We start from the raw sequence: 17539 nt of genomic DNA, 5'->3' as shown, positions 1-17539 counted from the left end.
CACCTACCTTTGATCAAGAAGCACGCAATTTCTGTTTATTGCCCTAATATGAAAATATCTCAGTTTTCAAAGGTATTTTCTTTTTTTGAATTAGAGAGAATTAAGGCAAAAAGTAGAAAAAACAAAGGCAAACAGTGGCCGGGGGCTAAAAGTAAAACTTTTCTGTCATCAGAAAAACTCACAGAAATTTTACAAAATTAAAAACCTGCAGAAATAGATTGGTGTAGGATGTCTAAGGACCAAGTTGTGAAAGTTGTGTTGAAAAAAAAAGAATATATGCCAACACATTGTGCTGCATTGTGTAAAGGGAAGTACTCAGGGGATGATACAGGAGAGGGACAGACAAGGGTCTGTCTTCCTTCCACAGCCCTGTGACTGCAGCTGCTGCTGGCCCTGACCAGCCAGGGCATGCAGTGGGAGACAGCTTGCTCTGCACTCCAGCAGGCACCCACTGCTTCCACCCCAACACCTCACAGAGCATTTAAAAACCTGGTCAGAGACAAGCCTGGGAGACTGGCTTACAAACCCTTTCTTAGCTCCCTTTATAGCTTCTCTGTATAAGAGTTGAAGAGGTGTTGAGGGAGACAGACAACAATCTACCACGTGTAGGTGGAGTCTGTAGATGTGAGTAAAGATTAGATCAGCGTGACATACTTCCAGAAATCATTCTAAAAGTGATCAACTTCTTTTAGATATTCTTAAGAGAGTTGGAAAGCTTTCACAGATAGGTTAAAAGACAGATTATGGGCTACTATTTTCTTCTAAGCACCATGGAACATCATCTATCAATATGTTATGCTACCCTATATAATTTCTAAAATTTTTACTGTCTTATTTAGGGAAGGATACTTTGAGAAATCAGGGCAAGTTTGTTACACTGGACTGTGCTTAATACATGACTACACCAGCCAGCAAGGCATCTAGTAGGAAATGTGTGGTGACAAAAGCCCAAGTGTTACTCACTGAAGAGTGACAGCAGTATTTGACTCCATACTGAATTAAATTTTAAGAATATCACCAGCAAAATGACAATCATAGAAGCTTTGAACCTTTATTATGTCAAACCAACCTTTCTCAGGACTGGCAAGTTAAGAAGAAAGCAAAATTATATATAGGGTCTAAGGGTTACCCTATCAGCAAAAAATGAATCAGTAATACAAGAGGCAGAGAGAGAGCCAACATAAATTTTTATTGCCACTTAGATACCCAGCAAAGCATAATGAAGAAAAGTAACCTCTGCCTCTAGCTGGGCAATAACAGGAGTGTCATTGTTGAGCTCATTAGAGTGATACCTTTAGACTTAAAGATAGTAATCCTTTTTCCTGTTATTTTATAGGACCAAAAAAGTTAATCAAAAATGGGTTATTTTTCCCCCCCAGGAATCTTAATTGCTTATAGAACCTTGTGAGACTCTATTCTTAAATAAAAGTTGAATACACATAAAAGCACGTGGCAGGGGAAATGTGGGTTTTCAATGCACAATGGGAAATCAGGAAACACATGAACCTGAGAACATCAACAGATTGCAGCAAGATAGGGGCCAGATGTGGAAATGACTAGGACCCTTTTAGGGATTGTTCAAATCTATCCATCTCTATGGATTCTCAAACATGTGCTACAGATAGTTCAGAAATGGTCTCCAATGTTTCATTGATATAGGAGTGTTAAATGGCAAAAGGGTGCCTTAATAATCACAGATCATATCCATACCAGCAGCAGTGTTTGCAGCCTGACATTTCAGCAGCTTTCTCCAAGTCACTGTATTGACACAGAAATTGAATGAAAGAATTTCCACCACCTTCTTTGCAAAGGTGAATTATATATTATATCACTTATTAGGTCATTTGATAGCATGAGATGTAGCCACAGGAATTTCATTATAAGCAATGTGCTTAACTGGTCTCCTTTCATAATCCAAAAATTAAGTTATATATTAAATAGTTTTCATTTTTTGAAAAAAGCAAATATTGCTCCATGGTAGCCAGGTTGAGTTTTTTTATACTAGAGACAATTGCTATTAAGAACTAATGCTTCCCTGTGAAAACAGGATTCCATCTCAGTGGGAATAATTATGTGGAGTACTGGAGGCTTATTTAAGGGGGTTTTTGCTTAGCTGCAGCTCAAGCCCTGCTGGGAACTGGGCCACAGGAACTGCAGCCATTGTCACCAAAAGAAGTGTGAAGCCACAGCCTTCAGCTCCTAAATGCCCAAGATGGTGTCCTCATCCCATTAGACCCCACAGCAAATTTTCTTTTGGCTGCAGTAAAGGCAAAGCTTTTCCACAATTGCCACATAACATGGAGAACACTCAGTATTTACTGTTGGCTGGTACATCCAATTGTTTGCGTCACTATTTTAAAAAAACATTTTCCCCAGTAGCAAGACATGTCCTGCCCCCATGAGTTACACTGGTCAGTTGTTCTTGAGGATTGCAGTAAAAGTCAGCTATTGAAACAGTCAGAGCTAAAAGAATCTCCTCCACTTCCCTCTTAAAGAGAAGGTATATGTGGGAGAATTACCCCCAGAGAAACCAGTCTCTATTTAGCATCTCTCCATTTCAGGGTTCACCTACCACTGATTGTATTTTAATTTTCCTCTATTGTTGTTTACCACTTTCTAGCTGGACCCTCAACTTCTGACCTGCCTGTGGCTCTGATTGCTCTCTATGTTATTCTTCTATCCTGTCTTGTAATAAATCTCTTTTCCATTTAGTGTGTTCTATTCACTTTATGAATCATGGGTCCTTCCCAAGCTAAACAACAAATGGATTTTAATAATTGGAAATATGACAGGAGGAAGTAGGCAGAGGGCAAACTATGTGAGAAAAACACCTGTGAGAAGATAGGAATCATCTGAATTCAGAACTGATTTTTTACAGGGCTAGACCTCAAGAAAACTCTCTTCATAAGTGAAAAAAATTTTGCTATTTATATTTAAGCAATCATTCTTGTTGAATTGTTTTTGCTTGACGATAAAGTATTTTATATGTAGAATATATATTCTACATGTAAAGTCAAAAAGAACATTTCCCTGGAATTTTTGCCATCTCATTTAAAAAATGCAAATAAATGAAAAAAAAAAACCAAAACCAACAGGTTATTTTTCTCAGACATGCATTTGTTTAACATTTCACCTGTGATACATTTTGTTTTAACAAAACCATGCCAAGATGTGTCATGTCAGTTTGCTTTGGTATCTAGTCAAATGCATCCTTCCATTTCAGTGAGCTGCAGTGACATATCACAAGGCATGTGGTCTAGCAAGAAACCTGGCTCATAAATTGAATTTGAGTAGAAGAATGCTCTAAACATCTCTGCTGTGGTAACCTATGTCCGTATCAAACCATTCAGTATCAGTCAGATTTTTGTGTATTTTTGCATATTTTTGCATGTCAAAAATCAACATTTCTATACTGAAAGTTGAAACTTAACAAAATGGTGCTCTCCTGTGCAGGGCCAGGAGTTGGACGCGTGGGTCCCTTGCAATTCAAAATATTCTGTGAAAATATTAATTTATCAATGTGTATTGTAAGTTTCAATTGCTACCACAATGAGAGTAGGAACATGAACAAGAGAGGGACTCAGAGAACATCTGTGACCATGAAGTATAATCATAAGACATAGCTGATCAACCATTACTATATATTATGTAGACTTCATCTGCTACAGACAAAAACTTTTTTAATGTTTGAGCAGAGGTCAAGTGTCCTCTTGAGGAAAACATCTTTAATGATGTTGCAGGAGAAACATCTGAGAGGATTAATAAAGGTATAAATTAAAAGGTTCATTTTAAATATAAAGACAAGGACAGCCTTTCTTTCTTTTTGAAAGGTCATATTCAGTTAAAGTGGGAAATGACATCTTTATATGACGTCTTCCATATTCAATAGACAAACAAAGTGAAAACAATTTAACAGAGATGTCATAGCTTTTCTCTCTTTTCTCATTTGTTAAGTTAGCCTTCTGGGAGAGACTGTGTATCCCTCCAAGGAGCTAACCTTGGGAATTCATTGAGAAATCACTGTATATTTTTTTTAACTATTTTCTCTGTTTCTTCAAGACAAATTAATTTCTCTGTTCTACTTGCAATTCCTAGAGATGAGACTTCAAGACTTACAGGCAAAATTAATTTGAACAAGGGATACTTGTATTGACTATGCTATGAGTCATGCAGTTAATATATTATTTTGAGGAGAGGTCTTGCTTTGTTGGTATTGCAGCACTGTTCAGCATGACTTTTCTCAGAACACGCCTTGTGATGATCAATTATTGGAGAAAAACAGCACAGCAGTATTGGTGCCATCCAGTGGTACTCACCAGCACAGTCAAATCCACTTCCTCGGTAGCCCTGCTTGCATTTGCACTGGAAGGATCCCTGGGTGTTGAGGCACTCTGCATGGAGGTTGCACCTGTGTGTATTTGTCACACATTCATTTACATCTGGGGGAAGATATAAACACCTCAGTGAAAACTGCGTTGAAGCCCAAGGCTCCTGACAGCCTGTTTGTGCCACACATCTCATCCAGGTTCTGTGAGCACTGATGTTAGACCAAGCCAGTGCAGAGACCATCAGAGGCAGAAGGATCCACACTAGGACAGAAAGCTTGGGGTCAGCTCCAAAAACAGATGCTGGCATAGGCATCCATGGAAAATGTTCATCCCAGTAAAGACAAGGTGAATGCAGTGATTTCCTGACTGAGGACAGGATTCAAACTGCAGGTTGCACACACTCTTCTATTACCAAAATGCACAAGAGAATGGGTGACAACAATTAAAAGAGCTCACAAAAACGTTCTCATTCTTTCATTCACTGTAGAGAGAATGAAATGGAAAGTAACCCTGAGCGTGCCAAGATGTCAAGATCTATAAGCTACCTCTCACATTCCAGCATATATATGATGCTGCATGAAAAAAAGTTAAAATAGGAAAATTCAGTAGAAAATACTACATTCAACTCACAGCAAAATGTACAGGCATCAAGAGTATTTGATTTTGCTCCGTTACAAAGATGTTTCTGATTTATCCCACATGAGGGAGTCATGTTGGTGCACAAATGTTTGTACCACTCACATTTAATCCAGATTGCATCATTTTTAGCAGCTGACAGGTCCTCTCATAATGTAAATCAGCAAACAAACAAGTAGCAGGAAGACTGACTGAAAAGTCTGGTGTGTCTGAAAGTGAGATTTAAGTTTCCAAATAAAATCCTCCCTCTGAGACTGTTCCAATTTTTCTCCTGTGCACACATATCGTATGAGAAAAGAAAATATTTTTTCCACTTGAAGTCTCAGGGTTTGCAGACATGAAATACAAGCCTAAGTCTCCAGACTTGCCTTATGATCTTCCTCCCACTCCTCACTTCCAATATCAATTAAACATAAACAAATCTAATTAATTGTCTTTTTTATGCACATGTATTAGTTCCAACACTACCAGGCCCTTGTGTAGTCAGCAGCTTGAAAAATACTCCTGCAGAACCTGCTGCAGTAACTTATATTTTGCTGTTCTTCCAGCATTCAGTCAATGGATTGAAACAGGAGTTAAGCATGTTTTGACATTTGTTTTAACACCTGAGAATGTCAAGATAACTTTTTGCCTGTATTTATTTTTGTTAGAGAGAAACTTGTTCATGCAACAGAAACCTGAAAAATAATTGAAACCTACTATTTTCATTCTTTTTTTTCCCTCAAGTTCTGTTCAAACCATCCAAATAACTGTTTTTACAGTCATGAAGGCACTTCACATTCCTCAATAATGACATGAAAAAAGGGAAAAAAGTATAGTAGGTCTGCTTATTCATCACAGTTTGAAACCAAGACAACAAAAAAATGATTCTTTAACTAAACCTTTAACAGAAGTAGCATTTTTTTAAGTCAACAGTTGCCAACTTAGAGCAAGCTCTAACACCTTGACTTGGCACAATGAGGCAATTTAAATTGCAAGTGCCAGTGATTCGGTTTTTCATAAGGCTACAGAAAAAAAAAAAAAAAAGAAAAATTCAAAGTCCCATCGAGAATATTCTTAGTGTGACATCTTCTACCCATTTCTAAGGCAGCATCCCCAGGACAGGACAGTGTGCGGGGGCAACCACAGGGAAGGTGTGCTCTGTGGGAATGAGAAGAATGAAGAAGGAACAAGCATGGGCTGGCTCCTACCTGCACAGCTGTAGCGGCCACCGGTGTATTTCAGCTCATATCCCTGCTGGCACTTGCAGTAGAAGCTCCCAAATGTGTTGACACATCTGCGGTTGTACGAGCAGACAGCCTTGCCTGTGGAGCATTCATCAATGTCTACAGCAGGAGAAGGGATGCTGGTCAGATCCATGAGAAGGTAAAATAGGAAAAAAACTCACTGGGATTTGCATGAGAATGGTTTGTTCTTGGCTGTCACAAATACACTTAATCAATAAATCTTGTGATTTCATATTTGGTGGTGGCTTTCACACATGTTCTTATGAGTGAAGCAGTAAAATGTGAACTAACTTTATGGAAGAACATAGTACCAAGTATTATAACCAATGCTTTCTTCATCACAGGAAACTCACAGGTAATGTTGAAGCTTCTGGAGAAAAACTGAGAAGTTTGTATTGTGGGTCACCACAATAAAAGAAATCCCCATCCAAACAAAATGCCCAAATCTTATAATATGTGATGTCAGCAGGGCAGCTTCCTGCAGGTAATGCACAGTAATTAATGGCCTCATACCAATAGGGAGAAACCAAATCTGTTGATGACTCTAAATCATGTCAAAACATTGAATTATTTAATGGGGATGAGAGTTATCCAAAGAATTACATGGCCAATAGTTCAAGAAAAAATATTTTTTTTTAAATATTAAAATTTTACATCACACTGAGAATAACAAGAAGCATTATTTAAGCCAGTGAGGAGGGTTAACTACTTCCTAACCTTTCCCCAGAATCTTATGGCTTCGGGGATCCTGCAGAAAAGAAGCTGAGTGAGCTCTCTAACCATACCAATGCATGTCCTTCCATTTGGTCCCAGCTGAAGGCCACCTGATGGACAGAGACACTGCACCTGGCCTTTGACTTCTTCACATCCATATTGGCAATTCACCATGTCACATGTCCTAGAACCTGAAAACAGTATTTAATATAACAAAAAAAGCAAAATTCTAGGCAGGAATCACACAATTTTAATTTAGATATGTATAAACACAGAAATTAATCAGAACAATAAAAATCCATTCATTATAAAGAAAGCTGTTTATAAATTAACATATAAAAAATTGAGGAGTCCATGAGATATTTTCTACAAACAAAACTCTGTCACCAATAAACTAGAAGGTTCTCCAGGTCTGAAAAATCAGGTTGGCTAAAAAAGGCAGAATGCTTTCCATTTCATGCTGGCTTAAAGACAAAAAAGATAGGTAGAAATACCTATTTTCATAAGCCTTAGATCATACAGCAAATGTTTGCAAGAACAGTTTTCACCAACTGTCAAAAGCATATTAACACAGATAAAATAAATCAGTGGTGGAGCACAGAAAGGTAAAGCAAGGAATAATGCATGAAATTCAGCACAGTCAAAAGTTATCTGTATTGGTGCTTTGCTTGAATCCATTCAGTTATCCTTATTCAACAGATGAACTGGCAGGAATGTACACTGAGATTGTACTAGCTGTTCTTCATCTGAAGCAACAGATCAAGAGACTGTTGCTTCAGATGAAGAAGACTTTTACTTCTATCAGGACCAAAACACCTCTGAAGACCAAACTACAAGTACGACCTAGTTTACTTCACCCAGGAGCTGCCAAATAGGAAATCTCCTTCAGCTGTGACAGTACCAGGGAGCAGGGGCAAAGACCCTATCCTGAATAAGCTAAATCAGTTCATCCCAAGAAGAAAATCTGCTGGGGTTAGATGTGATTAGGTGATTTTTGTGTGCCTGTTCCATCAGCTCTGGTACTTACTTGCACATGTGCCATCTGGCATGAGCATGTACCCGTTGAGGCAATAGCACTTGTAGCTGCCGTGTGTGTTCATACATCTGTGCGCGCAGGGACGTGGCTTCAGCCCACATTCATTCACATCTGCAGGAGTCATTGGAACTGAGTGAGTGCTGGCCTTTTATACATACATTCATGCATACAGGTGGATAATATTGCCTAATGTGTGGAGTTCCCCAGAGTGAAATTGTCTGGATGGAAAATAAGCCAGCCCCTTGCGAGATGAGGGTTGAGCAGACCATCTGGCTGAAAGACTGCTAGTAAAACCAACATACACAGACCTCTACACTTGAAAATGTAATTCAAACTCTGGCCACATCTGGCACCTTGTTAGGAAGAAGTGGAGGGGTGGAGAGAACTGTAGCTGATCTTTTTTTTGGGAGTTTTTTAATGGATTTTTTCTGGTCCTAGCCCTCCAGTTGACCTCTGAATTAGAAAAGCAAAAACATGAGACTAAGAATAGCAAAACAGTTTGAGATAATGTGAAACAAAGATTTTTACTTTAATTTTTCTGAGCTACACACTGGCACCAAGTCTATCAGTAGCAGAAATGAAATACAATTTATGATAATAATTATGTGACTTTAAAAGGATCTCAAAAATATCAAAATCCTGAGAATCAAACATCCTAAATCCTTCTCAAAATCCAGGATTTAAAGGCTTTTTGGAAACTAAATCTATTTCAAATTCCCAACGTCTATCCTTCACAGAGAGAAAATGAGAATTCTGAAACGTTTATTTGTGTGGTATAGGGTGAGCAGTGCTGACAATGATATTTTGCCTATGACAAGGGGACAACATCTGTGTTTTTTACTTCCATGACCTGACACCTCTACCTCTTGTAGTGATTAGTATATAGATAGAACTCATTTACAGAATGCACCAGCATATGCAGCCCATTCAATATGTGTTCAACAGCACATATGACCAATAAAACAATTTCAGTAAAGATGTAGCTCTCCAGGCAAGAACTGAGGAACTCCACTTCCAATAGGAGAAGCATTTGTTCTTGTGTCACACCCTGCAGACCACAGGAACAAAGTCTCCAGGCCATTCAAAGCATAAACTTTGTGGAGGTGCACAAGTGCTTGTTACAGCTCAGTCCAGGGAAGAGAGAGGGTTGCATTCTATTATTCCCACAGGGCCTGTTTCAAAAATGACAATCCGTCTGCTTGCAAATCACACTGGATTTTTGTGCTACTGTGACTCCACTAAATAACTAAGACTCTCTTAACAAAGAAACTACAGAGCACACTAGAGAACAAAAGTTATTCCACTTAGACCATACATTTTCAAAAGTGCTTATCTGTACCTATCTCTCACAATGCACAGAGAGCGTACACAGCTCTAAAAAAGAACCTATGGAGATAAGGCTAATTAGCTCAGACTTGGTGGCAGACTAACACAGGCCCCTTATCTCTGTTATTTTAGTTAGCTCTTGTTGAGCTTGCTCAGCAGGACATTCTGCTGTAAGGACAGACCAAGGCTACATCTGCCAGTGAATTAGAAGTGGGTATTAGCACTCCTGGCTGATGGAACATGACCACCTATACAGCTATACTGGTGAAACAAACAGCTCTTGGACACTTCTGGCCTGTGCCAGCCACCACTCCACTGAAAAAATCCTGCTCCTGCTTCAGGAGGTAGAAAAGCCCAGGAGCTAACAGGGAGTCTGTGCAGTGCTTCCTCCAAGCCTCAGCCTCAGAATGTGCTGAAGTGCACAGAACTGATCAGGTTGCCTGTGGAGAGCATGTCAAATGCACATGGAATTACTGCACAGAAAGCACCTAAAGGCTGAGGGCTTCTCTGTTGCCTTTGAGCAACATTTAAGATGCCAAATAATTTTTGAGGTTAAACTTCTGTGTTTAGAGGCTGAAGTTGTAAGTGGTACTTATATATCTGTTACACATAACCACAGCTGCTGTTTCCCTTTCCTCTCTAGTGGTGCTGAGGAGTTAACTTCTTTCCCTGTGAGGAACAACAAAAGATGGATTTTTCCAAAATACTTAATAGCATATCTTTAGGGCATATTGTTTGAAAGATACTGTGTAATAAATGGGCTGGTTTGACTATAAAAAAATGTGTGTTTAGCATGTCAATGGGAATATTTTCAAGCAAAGTCTGCAGGAGCTCAGGAAGGCAGCAAGGACAGACCTAGTCATTTGTGTGGTCTTTATGTCATGCTTCCATCATAGCACCTACAGTTCACTCATTTGCCTCTCCATGCACAGTGACCTGCTCCTTTCATCTGATCCAAGACAGGGCTCTCATATTTTGGAACAGGAAAAAAAAAAGCTGAATTCTTAGCAATGTGCTAACTGAAATATTTCCATGTCAAATTGCAAACTCATGGGGGGAAAATGGTGCATTTCAAGTTTCTGAAAATGCAATTTTAAGGACTCCCAATGATGGTTCTCAGAAATACCATCAGCATATACAAACAGCCCAGGCAGATTGATAAACTAATATCTACCATATAATAATGCAAGTCTTTCTGACTAGAAGATTAATTTACAAAGAAACATGGGCTGCTAGTTAAGAAAATAACATGGGTTCTGGAATTGGCTTCCATTTCTTCTGATATCTTCCTAAATAATCTCTCCATGCCTTAATCCTCTGACTATAAACATGAGTTTGCCATTGTCATCAGCCCATAGGAGATAAACAACATAGGTCCAAACTTTTGTCTGCTGAAGGAGGCTTAGAGTTTGCCTGGGATGCTGGAGATGCAAAAGCCTGAAATTCTCAAGTTCTTCTACATAAACAAGAAAACATCCTGGTTTACTGCTTTGGAAGATTACAAAAACCATAGTACAAGATAAGGAAACAGAAAACCAACAGTCTCTCCTTTCTGGAGCACACGCACAAACCTTGATTACAGGTTTTCCCTGTAAATCCAGGGAAACATTTGCATTTGTTTGGTCCCATGCACTCGCCATACTTGCAACCATGTCCACAGGTAGCTGGAGGAGTCAGGCAGAGAAAAGAGAGAGAAAAATAAAAAGTTAGAAATATTCTATTTGAGAACTTTTGCCCTGCTTAGTTGCCTAAAAGGTGGCACTAACTCAGAATAGCGGCACTAACATTAATTACAAGAATTTGGTTTTCTCCAGGTTTGTAAAGACAAAAGGTCTCTCCCTGGGTTTTTTTTTTTGTTTTGGTTTTTTTTTTTTGTTTTGTTTTTTTGTTTTTTTTTTCTGCAATACTTACAAGGCACATTTAGTTTTGTACTCCTGCCTTTTTCCTTTCTTTAGGAAGCCTCTGTGAGAAGCAGCTGGCCAGCAGCTTGAATTGCTATGCTTGGCATCTGGAGCAGGAAAGAGGCAGCAGCACTCTCCTAGAGCCAAAGGAGACACATAATCCTACAGCAGTTTACAGTCTTGGATCTCCTCAGTTACAGCTGAGGAACGTGTCTGTCCTGTGGGGAACACCCAGAGCACATCCGTCATCAGGCAACTGTCCTTAGCACACATCCCAGGGAGTATATTGGCATCATGTTTACAATAATTTGAGAGGGCTACATTTAACCTGGATGCATTAAAGAGCAACTCTAAGTCATCTGGATCATCAATCAGAAATTAAATGCTGACTTTTATAAGCCTTAAGGCTGCTGAAATCACTTTAATTGTCAGCATGGGGGTTATTCAGGAAGAGTAAACCAAACATGCATTTATGTCAGGACTGCCGCTGAGGAAACAGTGAAAGAGTGTGCACCAGGATGTGAATCTCAATTCCTTATGTAGTTAAGCTGATCTGCAAACTACAGGAAAGTTTAGTTGCTATATAGTAAAATTAATATTAAAATTCATTTTTCTGAATTCAAGTATCTTCCCTCGATTAACAGATATGTTCAGATGTACTGAAGGTACTGACTCTGCAGACTGAGGCATTTTTCTACATTTCTTCCAGCCCTGAATGCAATGTGACACACTGCAAGACCAGCCTGTTCCCCTGGGATCCAAAGCATCCCTGCTTGGGGTGTTCTCCCATGGGATGGAATGGACCCCTTTCTCTTCTGTAACTGAGAGGATGCCAGACTGCAAAAGACCAGCTTGCAGGGTTAGCACTGAAGTAGTGAAAACTGGCACATCTGGATTTACAATGCAGAATTACATTATGAATGGCTTAAAGTGATTTGCTAAAGGACAGTCTTAAAATTTTATGAAAACCTATTGCTTTAAAACAAGACCACCTACTTCACTGGCTGATCAAAAGTTACATTTGCCAGTTATCTCTCCAGGTATTAATTTGCATCAAAACTAAAGTGCAATTAAGCAATGCAAGAAATACTACAATATCCCTTTTTCTTTTGTTAAAATGGCATATCATATATACAGAGCAGAGAGATTTTAGCATCTTTCCCTTTTAGCATATGAATTTTCAGCAATGAATAATCTTAAGCCTCTATACAAATTCACTAGATATAAAAGGCCAAACTCTTTGGGACAACAAGCGCAACATCTGAAAAGACCTAAAACATATATTTTATGATTTTGTTGTGTTTTGCCCAAGCAAAATTGGATAGAGAGATTCTACACTGCACTCTCCTTGGGATATGTAGACCTTTCACAAATTAGAAGTGTCCTAAGAGTTATTGTCTCTTCATTAAGAAAACGATCCACAGACCAGAACACTGGCTGGCTACCCAAGCTCAAGTCAGGGGCACTTATTATTGAGGTTTTTTTAGTATTTTTAGAAAAATGGTTCTCAGAGGCTGTGTAATCTGAAGATAAAGGATACCAACTGATATGAAATAATTTTAGAGATCCTTATATAGCATTAGAAAACACTGCATTTATGGCACGTACTCAACAGCTGTAACAGTGCAGCCACTGACCAGGGCTGTGCAGGAGGTTAGAACAGATGGTGCCTTATGGATCTAAGAATTTTTGAACATGCAAGTTATGGTTTGGTGTTATTTACCCAAAGCTCTGCTTTTTTTGAGGAGATGGTCTCTCAAGCATGTTTTATTTGGTCTCTCACAGATTTGGAGATTTCACTCATCAGGAGTTTTCCTTCTGTAACTTCTGGCAGACATGTAAGAAACCTGCTTATTAGTACCAAGTAGGCAGCAGCAGAGAGGAAACAAGCAGAAAGGTAATGTTACCTTCACAGTGGCCCTTGTTGTTCTTTCTCCAGCCAGGACAGCAATCCCACCTGGAGCCGTAGCGACACAGCCCAGGCTGGCCCACAGCCCTCAGCTGCCCACGAGCTCTCGAGCTGTGTGAGGAAGGACAAACACTAATTCCAGCAGGAAAATGCTCTAGTCCATTCCTCTGCACACCCCTTTGTACAATTCTCTTTTGCTTTATCCACTTGCAGCCATTTTCATTTCCCCAAACCTACAGCAGTGCTCCTTGTCAGGAATGCAAGCTTCCATTTGATCAGAGACACTGTGATGATGGCAATGTTTCACCTGCAATAAATTAACTGTGCAAGGTAAACACTTTCTAATGAGAAACACTGAAGGGCAAAAAATACAGCCAGCTCCTTGCTAGAATGAGCCATCTTAATATCAGTGAAGTCAATAGGGCTGCCTCAGTTTGTGTCACATGAATAACTGGATCAAATACATGATGCCATAACTGACAGCAATATTGCCTTGGATGATGAAAGACTGATTCCACAGAAAAGCATGTTGAGAACATCAGTCAGCCCCACAAAAGTTAGTGAATTACAGGATCATAGCCACTGCATACATGCAAAGTGATTGCACAAGTACTGACAGTCCCAGGTTCTCTGGTTGTATGAGACTACCTGACCGACAAATTAATTTTAATTTCACCTGCCAATAAGCCCAGGGGTTCAAAGTCATTGTGCAGATCAACAGCTGCAAGAGTTGGAAAGCCTGCCATATTAATTGCCAAAATTATAAATCTGATGGAAATTTACAAATGTGTAAATCTTCTAGACCTCCTCTGTGCTTCTATGTGTGCTGTGGCTTTAGTTCTTTTCTCCTTCTGCTTGCTGTAAGTTGTCCACCTTAAGCCTGTCCCCTTTATGAAATTCTGTTCTTTATCCAAAATCCTCTCTCCGCATTGCTTTATCCAAGTCATAATTTAAAATGCATTTTCTTCAGAGAGTCCAAAGTGTTGGTTCTGACCCAGAAAATTCCTGTTTGGTGAGAGCTTTGTAGTAAGTGGTGTGGGGTCCTGAGGGGGGACAATACACTGCAACAGAAATTTCACAGTGGGGAAAAAATGGTGGAAAAAAGCCATCAGGCAAGAACTTTTGCATGTTTTAGTCTGAGGCACAAAAAAGGTAATATTTTTCATCTTACAGGAGTACTTTGAATGTATCCTCCTGTGCTTATCTGTAATGGTTGCACTCACATGGAAACAGTTCCTGCAAACATCACTGAGGCAAACTAGTAGAACAAATATATGCATACACTCATACACTTCAAAGACACGAGGTGTTACTCCAGAGTTTTCTTTAGCAGCTGAACCATTGGAACTAGAAGGGAATTCAGAGGAAATGCATAAGCTCATGTATCTGAGATACTCTATACAAAGAAATGGTCTTCGTGTCACCCAACAAGTAAAAAAGCTTCAGTGCTGGAATAAATTGTTCTGAAGCCACCCAACCTTTGCCATCAATGCAGTTTACAGGAGTACATGTTCTTGTACATGAACATCTTCAGACAAGTGAAAAGGTGTGTTAAACAGCTCTAACTCCTCTGTGTGTGACAAATCAGCAGCCTGCCTCTGCATCCTATAGACAATGAAATAACCTTTTTCCATTTTGTTATCCACATGTTGCTGCCTTACACCACTTGCAAGTATAAAGTTAAAGAACATATGTTCTGCTTGCAGACTAGAAAGTGGCCTTGAATTCACCTGGATAGTAAATGTACATTCTGCTTGCATCTCAGAAGATCCCCCTGAATACATCTAGATAGTGCTATGACTCCCCTGGAAGGTTAAAATGCCTAAAGCCTGGAGGAAGAAGGATCTCATTCCTTTCCAAAATGTGCTCATTTTCACAGGAAAAATTGATTCAGTAATGTTTTATTTAATAATTTATATTAAAAAAGTCATTGTAAAGCTTACAGTATCTCTCAAGATTTCAGAACAAAGTTTCCTTAAAGCTGGGAAATGTTCCATAAAGCTACAAATTAAATTAACATAGCTGACCTCTATAGATATTGCCCTGGACAAGGTCAAAAGACTCGTTGTGACTTCCACAAGAAGCATCAAGATAAAACTTACCTAAGGCAAAGATCAACTAGATCCCAAAATCTGGGAGGAAAACCAGTTTTGGCAGGTTAGTCCCTCTCACCTATGAAGAATCAACACCCATCAGCTTAGCTATTTCTATTAGGAGTTCAGCATTAAAAAAAAAAATTAGAAAGAGGAGATTCTTTCAGGTAGGCAGACCCTTTCTGGGAGAATGGCAATTGAACCTTCCTGGATATTGGAGAAAAAGTAATGTAGACTGGAGGCACAGGGCACTTCTGATCCCTCCTTGTTGGATATTCCTGTAGGATTTCAGAGGAACTATCTAAAGTACCTGAGTGAGATGGCTGGACTTATCACAGTCTGCTCTGCATGCAAAAAATTCCTGGCCCTGAAGAATCTGCAGCCAAAAAATGTGACCAAAAAAGAAAGGCAAGAGAATGCACACTGTGCAGTCAGATCACGGTGCAGCGGAAGAGTGCTGTCTGAAGAACTCTGAGAGGCAGCACTGGTGCTGAAGGTAACAAATAGCTACTGAGCAGTCCAGGGTGCCCAGGGAGGAAAGAAGTAATTGAATTTTTGTGGCTGTGGTATTGCTGACAGCGCTATGAGGCATTTAGCAAAGAGCAGTGAGGATAAATAGTAACCACAACAACCCAGGACTGCCTGAGTTGAGGAGACTGAAATAAAGAGCTGGCTGCATTGGCTGTCACAAGATTGCTGTGTGACAACATTAGCACAATTTTAAACTAAGCGGGACTAAGTTGCACTGCTGCTGTAACCTGTATTGCTGTTATGGTTTAGGAATGGTATTCCCCAAATCAGTCCCCCCACCAACACTCTCCACAACCACACGGCACCCTCTCTTGCTCCCCCAATTTCCCCTCATCCTTCCCCTAGCAGCAGGATGGACATGAGAACTGGAGGCAAAATAGGCAAAGATTGCAGGTTGAGGTAAGAACAATTTACTGGAAATAGCAACCAGATAAGGAAATGAACAGTAATAGCAACAATACTAATGACAGAAGGAAGAAGAAAAGAAACATTTCACACGAAAATACCCCTATGATAGACCGGATGGGCTCCCTCCACCACATTTTGTTGACTGGAAGGAATCCCTTCTTCCTGGAGGTCACTTCTTTTCCCTCACCCTAGACAATGGTGTGAGGTGGTACAGAATAACAAATGTCCTTTCTCTAAGACATAAAAGTGTAAGAGCAGGTCTGGAGTTAATGAACTTCCAGCTCCCGAGGAGCTGACCACTCAACAGCCTCACACATGCTGGAGCAGCACACTGCCACTTCTCAATGACAAATGTTTCCATGCACAGATCTCACATTAAAGAAATAAACCACAAAACATCTTGAAGGCTTCACATGCAGTTGCTGGGAATTGTCCCTTTAGGAGCTCCCTTGTTGCAGCACTTCTGCTTCTGGAGAGTTGGCAGAGGGAACACTGGAATGGCTTGGTCTGGAGTAAGTGGTTTTACTGATCCTCTCTCAAAATCTCGTTAGAACCTCTGCCTCCATAGAACCCAACACCTGTGACGACAGGCTGCGGGTGAAGGGCCGTTTATGCTGGCAGACCAAGAACTGGGGGTGCTCACACCTTCCCACAGGTGCTGCAGCTATTCCCCCATCGGGACCGCAACTCAAGCTGCCGCTTTTCCCAGAGCTCGCGTCCCCAGCTCCGCTGCGACGCCTCGGGAGAGCGGCTCGCACCAACCGGGCGGGCGCCCTTCAGCACCACGGCCCGGCCGCGCACACCCCGCGCCCGGCGGGAGCCCCCGACACCCGCGGGGCCGCCGGGGAGCAGCGGAGCAGCCCCGGGCCCGCCGTGCCCCTCCCGCCCGCGTCCCGCTCACCTGCCCGCGGCGGCCAGCCCGACGGCGAGCAGCGCGGCCAGCAGCGCGCTCCCGGGCGCCGCCACCATCGCCCGGGCACGGCGGCACCCCGGCGCTGGCAGGCTGGCAGGTAGGCAGGTAGGCTGGCAGGCTGTCTGGCTGGCAGGCTTGCAGGTAGGCAAGCTAGCTAGCTAGCTAGCTAGCTAGCTGGCTGGCTGGCTGGCTGGCTGGCTGGCTGGCTGGCTGGCTGGCTGGCTGGCTGGCTGGTTGGCAGGCCGGCTCGCCCTAGGGCCGTGCCTCGGCGGCACGGGGCGTATAAAAGGACGGGGCGGGGCAGGCCCGCCTGCAGCCGGGGCGGGCAGAGCCCGGAGAGGGGCGGGGGGTCCCGGCCCGATCAGCGCAAGCTGCCCCGGAGTTGCAGCGATGCTGCCCCGGAGCCGCCCACGGAGTTACAGCGATGCTGCCCCGGGGAAAGCCGTGTCACGAGCCCGGTGCGAACCCGGCCCGGCCCAGAACCGGCCGCTGGTAAATCGGTCCTTGGGTAAATCACC

The 17539-nt window shown here is 41.4% G+C and overlaps 1 protein-coding gene across 1 annotated transcript in view; it reads right to left on the bottom strand.

The window, feature by feature from the left end:
- EGFL6 (EGF like domain multiple 6) overlaps positions 1–17077 on the bottom strand; it is a 28658-nt gene extending 11581 nt beyond the window's left edge. Inside the window, exons 1-7 of the mRNA XM_058045579.1 lie at positions 17010–17077; positions 13075–13187; positions 10838–10930; positions 7932–8051; positions 6976–7095; positions 6155–6289; positions 4317–4439 (exon numbers count right to left, since the gene is read on the bottom strand). Coding sequence (XP_057901562.1) covers positions 4317–4439; positions 6155–6289; positions 6976–7095; positions 7932–8051; positions 10838–10930; positions 13075–13187; positions 17010–17077 — 772 coding nt within the window. The remainder of the gene's footprint in view (positions 1–4316; positions 4440–6154; positions 6290–6975; positions 7096–7931; positions 8052–10837; positions 10931–13074; positions 13188–17009) is intronic.
- Between the last annotated feature and the right edge of the window lie 462 nt (positions 17078–17539).

The sequence above is a fragment of the Melospiza georgiana genome, chromosome 2 (assembly GCF_028018845.1).
Source record: "Melospiza georgiana isolate bMelGeo1 chromosome 2, bMelGeo1.pri, whole genome shotgun sequence".
Taxonomy (NCBI): domain Eukaryota; kingdom Metazoa; phylum Chordata; class Aves; order Passeriformes; family Passerellidae; genus Melospiza; species Melospiza georgiana.
Note: the sequence above shows the minus strand (reverse complement) of the source record. Positions and strands in the feature narration are given on the sequence as shown.